The sequence below is a fragment of the Chlorocebus sabaeus genome, chromosome 4 (genome assembly GCF_047675955.1).
Source record: "Chlorocebus sabaeus isolate Y175 chromosome 4, mChlSab1.0.hap1, whole genome shotgun sequence".
Lineage (NCBI taxonomy): Eukaryota > Metazoa > Chordata > Mammalia > Primates > Cercopithecidae > Chlorocebus > Chlorocebus sabaeus.
This window is the reverse complement of record NC_132907.1, coordinates 10,956,565-10,969,673: the sequence shown is the minus strand read 5'-3', so window position 1 is coordinate 10,969,673 and position 13,109 is coordinate 10,956,565. Positions and strand designations below refer to the sequence as shown.

Here is a 13,109-nt window from a genome sequence, read left to right as displayed (position 1 = left end):
CAATGATACACAAGGGCAAGAGACATATGAGCAAAGTCATATAAATTAAGGCTGCACCATAATTAAGTAGTTATCAGGTGACTGTTGAAGAACCTAAAGTGAGGCACTAGTTGAGAAACAAAAAAATCAAAATGGAAGTTTTTAGCAAATCAGTAGTTGTACCCAAGGGCCATATAAGAAATCTAATGATATAGTGGGGAGTGGCCTACACAGCTATTTTCTTTGATGAAGGGATATAGAACCACTCAGAGCAATTTTTAAAAAATCCAGAAATATACTTTTATGGAAATAGTTTTTTAAATGTTGGTTTAAAAACAGAGCATCACCCTTTCACCAAAGTCTGGAGGCCAAACAGAAGTGTTTGCCTCAGTAAGTGTTCTGGTGACCAGTACTAGTCTTAATTAGAATGAATAAAAGAATATTTGAAATGGAATATAGAAAATAGACTACCAGTCTGGAGTCTATTTTATTGCAGCATTTTAACATCAGTGGTATTCCAACAGTGAACAATGAAAATACTCAGTAGTTACTATCCTACATCTTATACAAAGTCCTAAAATGTAATGACTTCATTACATTTTAAATGGCAAGCAGCATTTCACTACTTATAAAATAAATTCGATTCACATATATAATTACTAATCAGAACTACCTTTTATCCCATTTCTACTAGGCTATATGATAGTGAAAGCACCAGAATAAATTGGGAGTACTTACTATACTACAAATTACATGGTATTATATTCCATTTCAAATATTCTTTTATTCATTCTAATTAAGACTAGTACTGGTCACCAGAACACTTACTGAGGCAAACACTTCTGTTTTAGGTTACAGACCTAGAGAAACACAAAAAACAAAACAATAAAAGAATGAAGCTCCTAAATACCTGATAATCCAGAACTTCAATTGGAATAAACTAATAGTTTTCCTGATGATTAATCAATCACGGGAAAAATAACTTACTATATCAAAGTATAGGGCAAGAGCAAAAGTATTTTTTCCTTCAAGTTAACGACCAAAAAAAAAAAAAAAAAAAAAAAGAAATAAACAAGATTGATTTGTATTTCCCTTTTATTGCATAAATTACCAACAAAATCCTGACCTGGGAATCAAAAATTTAATATAACCTCAGTTTAACACCATTAAATAAGCTAAATCTCAGAGTAATACTGGAATGTTACCCAATAAAGTAGGCAAATGGCCAAGTATTACATTCCCTATTTCAAAAAAGAGGAATTAAGCATTCATGTCATAAGTTTATTGACAAATATATCTAGCATGCCATGAGTTAGAGTTTGATCCATTTCCAGAGGCTGTATCTCTTAAAATGCTCTTCATATCTGCAAAATAAAAACAGAAATTAATGGCATTTTAAAAAATCTCATTCATTTAACAGAAATCATGTAGTTTCACGAAAATATTTTCTATCAGTTTCAGTAGTACATCAGAAAGCGTTTACAGTATCATGACTTCATTCATACTGATTTGCTTCATCACATGCACCGAAACTTTTCCGCATTAGTAGCCTGGATAAGTTATTCCCCCTCTAAACTATGACAGTCTTTCCGATCATTCCAGTGTTCTATAGTATTACTCTGAGAAACTCTGACGACAATTAAGGTAAATAAATATTTTGACCACTCACAGGAAATCTGCTAACCTTCCAATATGAAGGACTCCTTTGAGCATATATTAACATATCCCCTTGACACAAGGCTTCTCAACCTCAGCACCACTGGTATTTTGCCCCCAAGTTGGAATGATCAAAAATGTCTCACATTGCCAAATGCCCCACTGTGTTGTAAAATCATTCTCATTTAAGAACCACTGCCTTAATGAGGAAAGTATATTCAGAAGTTTGAGTTTCCCAACATGGTTGAGTTGGTGAGGCATAGATTTACAATTGCATAATTATCTGGGACTTATATATCAAGGAACACTAGAAGGGTTTTCTTCATCTTCAGGGATTTTTTCACAACTTAAACAAGTATTGTAAGCCAATTTAAAAACTGGGAGCACAGTGACCACTTTCTGAAAGAAATGGAAACGTTTATAGTGTTTTAAAAGACATATTCTCAGCCACTGTTCTAGTAACAGTGTTTAAGACAGAATAACATTAATCAGTTTGTCAGAGTTTTACCTAGTTTAAAAGTGTGAGCTCTGGAACAAGAAACTGCCTGGGCAAGAGTCCTGGTCCACCATTATACCAGTTATGAGATCTTGAACAACTTAACATCTTTGTGTCTCAGATGGGGTTACTATCATCCGCCTCACAAGCTTGTTAGAGAACATGAGATATCGATGTAAAGTGTACCTGATAAGCAGTAGTGTTCAATAAACACTGGTCATTATTCAAATATTTTTATACAGGTTTACAACTAGTCTCCACCAATGCCACACCTACATATAATCTCAGGAATCAGCCCTACTTAACAATGTATTTATGTGTGTGTTCTGGGTGAGGGGGAAGAGGCTACTTAATAAAAAGGCCTGCTTTAACAAGATTAGAAATCCATGAACTACCTGGTAAATGGACGAACTGAAACATCCTTATTGTTTAAGCAGTTGGTGTCTTACTATAAGGAAGGGTGCAGCAAATGCAGATCCAAAGTACAAACACATCTTAACTAGCAACGCCCACTTGTTTTCCACTGAAAATGGCAAATTCTGTTGGAAAAAAAGAGGAAAAGTAATCGAAATAGAACCTCAAATAATCTGCTTAATAATCAAAACACAAGTATACAGGAAATGCTAGTTATATTTATTTTACATCATGGTACATATGCCATAAATCATAACATCTTTTTAAACATTTATCTTTCAAATCCCATGACCTTCATCACACAACACTAGAAGGTAAGAAACAATCCGGCTTTACTGAGCACTAGGCAATGGTTTTAAGGACTCAAACATCAAATAGTGACAAGTTTCTTATTTTAGAAAATCGAAAAAACTGCTGTCTTAAGTAGTCACATTAGAAGAAAATACATAGCAATCTTAAGTGCAATACAATGTTGTTTTTTCTTTTTTTGAGACTGAGTCCCGCTCTGTCATACAGGCTGGCGTGCAGTGGCGCGATCTCGGCTCACTGCAACCTCCATCTCCCGGGTTCAAGCGATTCTCCTGCCTCAGCCTCCCGTGTAGCAGGGATTACAGGCACACACCACCACGTAATTTTTTTGTACTTTTTAGTAGAGACAGGGTTTCGCCATGTTGGCCAGGCTGGTCTCGAACTCCTGACCTCAGGTGATCCGTCTACCTCAGCCTCCCGATTACAGGCGTGAGCCACCGCACCCGGCCCAATTTATTTATCTATTTTCTCAATACGAAGCACCTTCTCTGCCCTTTACGACTAGGCCTCGTGTGACCCTCCGAGGTTGTGACTGCTAAGTGGTTTAAGTTATTTACACCTGAGGCCAAACCCAGCCTTAACGAAGTTGAAGGGTTAGTACTTTTAACTTAGCCAGCTGGTTTACAAAGCCTCTTCCATAACCAGAGGCCCTGATTTCCTCATGATTTTCCAATGACCTTCATTTCGGGTCCGACGACCTCCAGCTCGGCTTTAAGCCACACACCTGCAGCCGTGGCCTCCAGGAGCCCTCCCAGGGCTTTCTGCGGGGCGGGGGAGGGGGCGTCAGGCGGTTGATAGAGGCAGAGCTTCCGGATCTACCTGCCCATTCCTTTAGCTGCTACGCGCTAGGATGCCCAGCTTCCTCACTGGCCCTGGGGTAAGTGAAACGCTACTCTGCGTCTCAGCCTAGTTCCTGGCTTTCATCTCCCTCGCCACAGCCCGGAGGCGGCCTTTCAGGTACGCGAGTCACAGCCAAGCGCCCCCTCCCCCAACGAAGTCGAGCCCCTTTATACACTAACCTTCCCAGGGCCCTCCTCATAGTGGCTCCTACGGACCACAGAGGTTGTGAACCTCCGGATGCTGTGGCCCAACATAGCGCTGCTGGAAGCTCTGCGAAAGGCGCAGAGACCGAGGACGGATGAAATGGCGGCACCTCACCAAGACCTTGTTTTCACGACCTTGTTCTCCCGTGCTCAAGGACCGAAAGGAAAGATGGGAAATGGGCGGGGAGCCTTGAGGAAACGCAACAAAGCGGAGATCTCAATGGATTGTGGGAATTGTAGTTCAGAACAGTGTGGGGCCTTATCAGCCCCCGAAGGATTGTGGGAAATGTAGTTTCGCGCCAGGGTTAGGTCTAGGATTCCTGGGGGCCTGTTACCGGAAACGGTTTTTTTTTTGTTGTTTTTTTTTTTTTTTTTGAGACGGAGTCTCGCTCTGTCGCCCAGGCTGGAGTGCAGTGGCGCGATCTCGGCTCACTGCAAGCTCCGCCTCCCGGGTTCACACCATTCTCCTGCCTTAGCCTCCCAAGTAACTGGGACTACAGGCGCCCGCCACCGCGCCGGGCTAATTTTTTTGTAGTTTTAGTAGAGACGGGGGTTCACCGTGTTAGCCAGGATGGTCTCGATCTTCTGACCTCGTGATCCGCCCGCCTCCGCCTCCCAGAGTGCTGGGATTACAGGCGTGAGTCACTGCGCCTGGCCTGGAAACGATTTTATTGAATCAAGTGAAGGAGTTTCACTCCGTGTACTCTAGTCTGTTGAACAGGACAATAAACCCATTCCTTTTCTTTTCTGTTTTTCTTTTTATTTTAAATAAAGTATATGCTAGGTGTCAGTGATTTCAAGGACTTTTGCCAGTGCTGAGAGATATGTGCTAATGATCCTGGCTGAAGAAACAAAGCATAAACACAAGTAACCAAACAACATGCAGCACAAAGGACTTCAGAAAGAAAACTTAAGTGCTAAGGGAATGATCACTAAAGATAAAGGGAATCAAATAGAACAGAAGGAAGAACAAAGGGCAAGGAAAACTCAAGTCTGGTATGAACACAGCATGTATGAAGAGTAGAAGACAAAAGCGGCCTCTGACACCTGGAGCTAGCCTGGGCTGGGAACTGGTGTCCGCCTAATGAACATACACAATTTCAGCAAGCATAAGCATCCAACAAGACCCCTCTGACAGTGTTCATCAGGAAAAGAATATGGTCACTGTGTCATCATATCCGAACACAGATAAAACATTGTCCTAGCCACAACAATGACCGAACATCACCCTATCTGGTTTAATGTGATGACTTCTGCTTCTTTACCAATTACAGTCTTAGCCCAGATCTAGCTTTTCTTCCTCCTAAGATTTAGGAAGATAGCCAATATTAGGGGAAAAAAATCCCAAATCCAATAAGCATTTTCTAATATTTTACAGAGAACCCTTAAACGTCATAGTTTCTCACAGTATATGGTCTCTCTTACTGCAATGAATAATAAACACCATTTGTCAATTACAGGTGTGCTTCTGGTGGTCTTGAGAAGAAACCAGTGATAAATGAACGTGGGAAAGTGGTGTTAGGTTAGATTGTGAAAGGCCCTGGTAACCTAAGTGTTATGTTATTCATCTGTGGGGGAATGTGTATTGCCTCACGTGTCTCATTTATAGAGTATTAGGAAACAATTCAAATGAGACCTAAGGTTTGCTTTGAAAAGGACATAACATATATGCCTTGTTTTGTCTTTTTCTTTATTTTCAGTTTTTGGAAGAGAACAACCATACTCCCCCACCAAAAAAACAAAAACAAAAACAAAAACAAAACAAAACAAAAAACAACAAAAATTAATATTTTGCTTCAACAAGTAGCTTATTTTTGAGTAGGGGTTCAAGAAATGCATCATAACTGGTGTCCCCTACCACCTAATTTATAGAAGTTATGTGACATTCAATTTTTTTTAACATTCCATTCACTGCCTTTGTGTATTAAAGGATTCTGATTTAACTATAATTGAGAAAGTTTTTCACACTTAATATTTCTGGATTATACTTTTCAATCTAGTGTAAAGTAATGTTATCTGTGGATTTGGTTCATTGTTGCTTCTAATTCACATTAATTGAGCCTCCATGGGGTATCTGGCTTTGAGTTAACTCTTTAGGGACCTGCAGGCCAGAGATTCCAGAATATAGTTTCAGAATTGTCTGCCTTCTCATGGGCTTTGTGGTAAGTTAAAAAAAAAAAAAAAAAAAAGTTTATACCTATGTAAATATGGGGGAGGGGGGTGGTTACACTCAAGTGCCAGGCATGTAAGCGAAGCTATCTTGGACCCTTCAGCCCAGCCCCACCCTCAGCTGAATATTGCTGAGTGACTACAGTCACCACTGTGTAGAGCAGAGTTGTCCAGTTGACTCCTGCCCAAAATGTTGTTCTAGAGATTTGTGTGGTATAATAAAATGGTTGTTTTTTCAAGTCATAAAGTTTGGGGTAGTTTTTTTATGGAGCAACAAAAAGAGAACTAGAAGTAGCACAGCTGCTGTATTTAAGGAAATTAGCCTTTCTTCTAGATGCCATGAGGAAAACACAGTTTCTCATTACCAATCTGTAGATGAGAATTTAGCTGTATCATGTAAAATATTATCTTTGCTTCAAATATATTTTTCTCTGGAGTCATGTTTCTGTGATAGTTCTTCCACTATAATGAAGACGGATGCGCCAAACATGCCAAAACATTGAGAGTATGGGAGGTGTGGTGGTTCTATTTGAAGGTGGTGTAGCAGCTGGCATATTCTGGAGAGTGCTAGACACTCAGAAATGCATTTTGCAGCTTTTTGATGCTCCTGATGAGTTAGGAGGTAAATTGAAGTGGGATTCAAAGTGGCTGAGATCACTTATTCTTGGCAGATTACTGACTTTTGTATTAGTGGCTAGATACCACCTGTAGATCACACTCTTGATAGTTATTTCAAAATATTTTCTAAAGAACATTTTTGTCAATAAGCCAAACTGAGCACAAAATACAATTTTATACTAGTTGCTATATGTTTTTTCTTAATTATTAGTAGAAAGCAATTAATAAATTAGTTAACTAATGAATGTAGTCTGAGTTTAGGAGTTTTATGCTAATCTTGATTTCTTTTAAATTCACTAAACAAGGAAGAAAAAGTTTAAATATTAATCTGGCAATATTCTATTTTTGCATAGGCAACATGGGAAATTAAAGATGGCCACAATTTTTTGGAAACTCTTTCTGTTGAGTGGTGGGGTCTAACATCCCTTTTCTTGACCTTAGTGACTGAATTGACCAATAGAATGCAACAGAGTGACATTCTGAGACTTCTGAGGCTGGCTCATCAAAAGCCTTGCAGCTTCTCTTTAGCAACTTGGAATGTTTTCTTGGGAGAAGTCAAATACCATGTGAGAAGTCTAACTATCCAGAGACTTTCACGACTAAGAGGAAAACCAAACTAGCTATATGGAGAAGCCACATTACTGGGGGTAGGGGTCGGGGGTAGGGTATGTGCAGATGGGGAGAGGGAAGAAGACAGAAGTAGTACAAGCAGAAGGAGAGGGTAAGTAGGGAGAGGGAGACAGGGAAAGGGACAGACTTACCAGCACCCAGCTATTCTTGCCATCCCAGCCCAGGCATCAGATGTATTTGTAAAGGTGCCTTCAGGTGACTTTAGCCACAGTTATATTTGCCTGCAACTTTATGAAGCATGTTTAACAAAAACTGCCCAGCTGAGCCCATTAGCCCCCAGAATTGTAAGAGAAAACAGTAAATTGTTTCCTTGAGTCACTAAGTTTTGGGTAATTTGTTATACAGGAGTATAAACCCGGAACAGGTATGATTTATTTATTTTTTCTTATACAAGCAGCCTAACAATCTATATTCATGTCATAATAGCTGGCAAGAAAAATGTGAATAATTCTAGAGCAACTTTGGATTCAGTATGATACTGTTTCACTATAAAGTGCATTTAAAGAGAAATGAGACATTTCATGAATTGATGGGTACAAAATAAAAAATGTCTTCAGAGACATGAAGATTACTTCAGTATTATATCTTAAAAGTAAAATCCAATTATTTTAAGTAGTGAGTAGCGTGTATATCAAAGAGTGAGCAATGTACTTTCTAGATCCACTTGAGGCTTTAGAGACTGAAATTCCATTATATAAAATAGTATATCCCAAAACTAAAGTACAATATTTGTCATTTTCTCAATATTATATAGAACAGTATATCCAAAAATTAAAGTACAATATTTGTCATTTTCCTCCACAGCTGCTATATTAGATTTTTAAGGACTAGGTTGAAGTTTTTTTAAAAAATAAATTGTTTAGTGAATAAATTATATGTTTCCATCCTACATTGCAAAACTCAAGTTAACAAGTTTCTTTTTAAGTTTTTACAACTTCTCGCTACTGTAGCATTAGAATTAGGGCTCTGTGTTAACATCTATTTGAAATTTAATGTTTGTTGGGGAAAGAGTCGAGGGGGAACCTGGCTTCAGGAAAAGGAGAAAATGAGATTCTTCTGAAGAAATTAGGGTTGTGAAATATTCTGTCAGTCTTCTGAACGATTTAGTGATGACTCTCTGAATGAAAAAGTTTTGCAAATAATCCTTACTTACTGATCAAAAAACTATAACATATGTTTAACTCTTTATATTGTTTCTTCTTTGTAAAATGCCCTCACTTCTTTCCTCTTTTTCCTATTGTTGTCTTCAAAATTCTATATCCGTGTCACTTTCTCTAAGAAGCCTTCCTAAAACCCTTAAAAGGAATCAATTTATCTTTCCTTTAAGGTCACCTAGAATTTAATTTATAATACTCTTATGTTAGTAATACCATGCATTGTAATTAGTTATATGTGTCTCTATCTTCTTACCATATGCTTCTTTTTTTAAAAAAAGGACAGTGTTTCATCTTTTTATCCTCTCACATAGTAAGTACTCAATAAATTTATGTTTCATGAATAGAAGGGTAAATAATGTATTCAATACAAAGTGGTTCAGTGTTTCTTCAACAAAGTGGTCCCTGGTGCAAAACACATACTTTTTCAGTGGATCACTGTGTTCTTAATGCTACTTAAATTTTTTAAAAAAACTAACACCCAGTTATTACCATAGACTTTACATATAATATCTTATTTAATCCTCATAATAATACAAAGTGGTTCAGTGTTTCTTGAAAAAAGTGGTCCCTGGTGCAAAATACATATTTTTTTCCGTGACTCAGTGTCCTTAATTCTACTTAAACTTTTAAAATTCATTAATAAAAACTAACATCCAGTTCTTATGATAGACTTTACATATAAGATCTCATTTTTAAAAATTAATTAATTATTATTATTATACTTTAAGTTCTAAGGTACATGTGCATAACGTGCAGGTTTGTTACATATGTATACTTGTGCCATGTTGGTGTGCTGCACCCATCAACTCGTCAGCATCTATCAACTCGTCATTTACATCAGGTATAACTCCCAATGCAATCCCTCCCCCCTCCCCCCTCCCCATGATAGGCCCCGGTGTGTGATGTTCCCCTTCCCGAGTCCAGGTGATCTCATTGTTCAGTTCCCACCTATGAGTGAGAACATGCGGTGTTTGGTTTTCTGTTCTTGTGATAGTTTGCTAAGAATGATGGTTTCCAGCTGCATCCATGTCCCTACAAAGGACACAAACTCATCCTTTTTTATGGCTGCATAATATTCCATGGTGTATATGTGCCACATTTTCTTAATCCAGTCTGTCACTGACGGACATTTGGGTTGATTCCAAGTCTTTGCTATTGTGAATAGTGCCACAATAAACATACGTGTGCATGTGTCTTTATAGCAGCATGAATTAAAATCCTTTGGGTATATACCCAGTAATGGGATGGCTGGGTCGTATGGTACATCTAGTTCTAGATCGTTGAGGAATCTCCATACTATTTTCCATAATTGTTGAACTAGTTTACAATCCCACCAACAGTGTAAAAGTGTTCCTATTTCTCCACATCCTCTCCAGCACCTGTTGTTTCCTGACTTTTGAATGATTGCCATTCTAACTGGTGTGAGATGGTATCTCATTGTGGTTTGATTTGCATTTCTCTGATGGCCAGTGATGATGAGCATTTTTTCATGTGTCTGTTGGCTGTATGAATGTCTTCTTTTCAGAAATGTCTGTTCATATCCTTTGCCCATTTTGATGAGGTTGTTTGTTTTCTTGTAAATTTGTTTGAGTTTGTTTTTTTCTTGTAAATTTGTTTGAGTTCTTTGTAGGTTCTGGATATTAGCCCTTTGTCAGATAAGTAGATTGCAAAAATTTTCTCCCATTCTGTAGGTTGCCTGTTCACTCTGATGGTAGTTTCTTTTGCTGTGCAGAAGCTCTTTAGTTTAATGAGATCCCATTTGTCAATTTTGGCTTTTGCTGCTGTTGCTTTTGGTGTTTTAGACATGAAGTCTTTGCCCATGCCTATGTCCTGAATGGTACTACCTAGGTTTTCCTCTAGGATTTTTATGGTATTAGGTCTAACATTTAAGTCTCTAATCCATCTTGAATTAATGTTCGTATAAGGATTAAGGAAAGGATCCAGTTTCAGCTTTCTACTTATGGCTAGCCAATTTTCCCAGCACCATTTATTAAATGGGGAATCCTTTCCCCATTTCTTGTTTCTCTCAGGTTTGTCAAAGATCAGATGGCTGTAGATGTGTGGTATTATTTCTGAGGACTCTGTTCTGTTCCATTGGTCTATATCTCTGTTTTGGTACCAGTACCATGCTGTTTTGGTTACTGTAGCCTTGTAGTATAGTTTGAAGTCAGGTAGCGTGATGCCTCCAGCTTTGTTCTTTTGACTTAGGATTGTCTTGGAGATGCGGGGTCTTTTTTGGTTCCATATGAACTTTAAAGCAGTTTTTTCCAATTCTGTGAAGAAACTCGTTGGTAGCTTGATGGGGATGGCATTGAATCTATAAATTACCTTGGGCTGTATGGCCATTTTCACGATATTGATTGTTCCTATCCATGAGCATGGTATGTTCTTCCATTTGTTTGTGTCCTCTTTTATTTCACTGAGCAGTGGTTTGTAGTTCTCCTTGAAGAGGTCCTTTACATCCCTTGTAGTTGGATTCCTAGGTATTTTATTCTCTCTGAAGCAATTGTGAATGGAAGTTCATTCATGATTTGGCTGTCTGTTTGTCTGTTACAGGTGTATAAGAATGCTTGTGATTTTTGCACATTAATTTTGTATCCTGAGACTTTGCTGAAGTTGCTTATCAGCTTAAGGAGATTTTGGGCTGAGACAATGGGGTTTTCTAAATATACAATCATGTCATCTGCAAAGAGGGACAATTTGACTTCTTCTTTTCCTAACTGAATCCCCTTGATTTCTTTCTCTTTCCTGATTGCCCTAGCCAGAACTTCCAACACTATGTTGAATAGGAGTGGTGAGAGAGGGCATCCCTGTCTTGTGCCAGTTTTCAAAGGGAATTTTTCCAGTTTTTGCCCATTCAGTATGATATTGGCTGTGGGTTTGTCATAAATAGCTCTTATTATTTTGAGGTACGTTCCATCAATACCGAATTTATTGAGCGTTTTTAGCATGAAGGGCTGTTGAATTTTGTCAAAAGCCTTTTCTGCATCTATTGAGATAATGATGTGGTTCTTGTCTTTGGTTCTGTTTATATGCTGTATTATGTTTATTGATTTGCAAATGTTGAACCAGCCTTGAATCCCAGGGATGAAGTCCACTTGATCATGGTGGATAAGCTTTTTGATGTGCTGCTGAATCCGGTTTGCCAGTAATTTATTGAGGATTTTTGCATCGATGTTCATCAGGGATATTGGTCTAAAATTCTCTTTTTTTGTTGTGTCTCTGCCAGGCTTTGGTATCAGGATGATGTTGGCCTCATAAAATGAGTTAGGGAGGATTCCCTCTTTTTCTATTGATTGGAGTAATTTCAGAAGGAATGGTATCAACTCCTCCTTGTACCTCTGGTAGAATTCAGCTGTGAATCCATCTGGTCCTGGACTTTTTTTGGTTGGTAGGCTATTAATTATTGCCTCAATTTCAGAGCCTGCTATTGGTCTATTCAGGGATTCAACTTCTTCCTGGTTTAGTCTTGGAAGAGTGTAAGTGTCCAGGAAATTATCCATTTCTTCTAGATTTTCTAGTTTATTTGCATAGAGGTGTTTATAGTATTCTCTGATGGTAGTTTGTATTTCTGTGGGGTCGGTGGTGATATCCCCTTTATCATTTTTTATTGCGTCTATTTGATTCTTCTCTCTTTTCTTCTTTATTAGTCTTGCTAGCAGTCTGTCAATTTTGTTGATCTTTTCAAAAAACCAACTCCTGGATTCATTTATTTTTTTGGAGGGTTTTTTGTGTCTCTGTCTCCTTCAGTTCTGCTCTGATCTTAGTTATTTCTTGCCTTCCGCTAGCTTTTGAATGTTTTTGCTCTTGCTTCTCTAGTTCTTTTAATTGTGATGTTAGAGTGCCAATTTTAGATCTTTCCAGCTTTCTCTTGTGGGCATTTAGTGCTATAAATTTCCCTCTACACACTGCTTTAAATGTGTCCCAGAGATTCTGGTATGTTGTATCTTTGTTCTCATTGGTTTCAAACAACATCTTTATTTCTGCCTTCATTTCGTTATGTACCCAGTAGTAATTCAGGAGCAGGTTGTTCAGTTTCCATGTAGTTGAGCGGTTTTGATTGAGTTTCTTAGTCCTGAGTTCTAGTTTGATTGCACTGTGGTCTGAGAGATGGTTTGTTATAATTTCTGTTCTTGTACTTTTGCTGAGGAGTGCTTTACTTCCAACTATGTGGTCAATTTTGGAATAAGTGTGATGTGGGTTCTGAGAAGAATGTATATTCTGTTGATTTGGGATGGAGAGTTCTATAGATGTGTATTAGTTCTGCTTGCTGCAGAGATGAGTTCAATTCCTGGATATCCTTGTTAACTTTCTGTCTCGTTGATCTGTCTAATGTTGACAGTGGAGTGTTGAAGTCTCCCATTATTATTGTATGGGAGTCTAAGTCTCTTTGTAAGTCTCTAAGGACTTGCTTTATGAATCTGGGTGCTCCTGTATTGGGTGCATATATATTTAGGATAGCTCTTCCTGTTGAATTGATCCCTTTACCATTATGTAATGGCCTTCTTTGTGTCTTTTGATCTTTGATGGTTTAAAGTCTGTTTTATCAGAGACTAGTATTGCAACCCCTGCTTTTTTTTGTTCTCCATTTGCTTGGTAAATCTTCCTCCATCCCTTTATTTTGAGCCTATGTATGTC

At 38.2% G+C, this 13,109-nt stretch overlaps 1 protein-coding gene and 1 non-coding gene across 2 annotated transcripts; both read right to left on the bottom strand.

Annotated features, from left to right (window-relative positions):
• Nucleotides 1-1,246: 1,246 nt before the first annotated feature.
• COX7C (cytochrome c oxidase subunit 7C) lies at nucleotides 1,247-4,051 on the bottom strand. The gene is made up of 3 exons (XM_037982182.2): nucleotides 3,874-4,051; nucleotides 2,527-2,670; nucleotides 1,247-1,343 (listed from the first exon to the last, which is right to left on the bottom strand). The coding sequence occupies exons 1-2, from the start codon at nucleotides 3,946-3,948 to the stop codon at nucleotides 2,554-2,556; spliced, it is 192 nt and encodes a 63-aa protein (XP_037838110.2). The 5' UTR covers nucleotides 3,949-4,051; the 3' UTR covers nucleotides 1,247-1,343; nucleotides 2,527-2,553.
• Nucleotides 1,444-1,506, bottom strand: LOC119618397 (small nucleolar RNA Z39). The gene has a single exon (XR_005234709.1). It is a non-coding gene; the product is annotated as a small nucleolar RNA Z39 (small nucleolar RNA).
• Nucleotides 4,052-13,109: the final 9,058 nt, after the last annotated feature.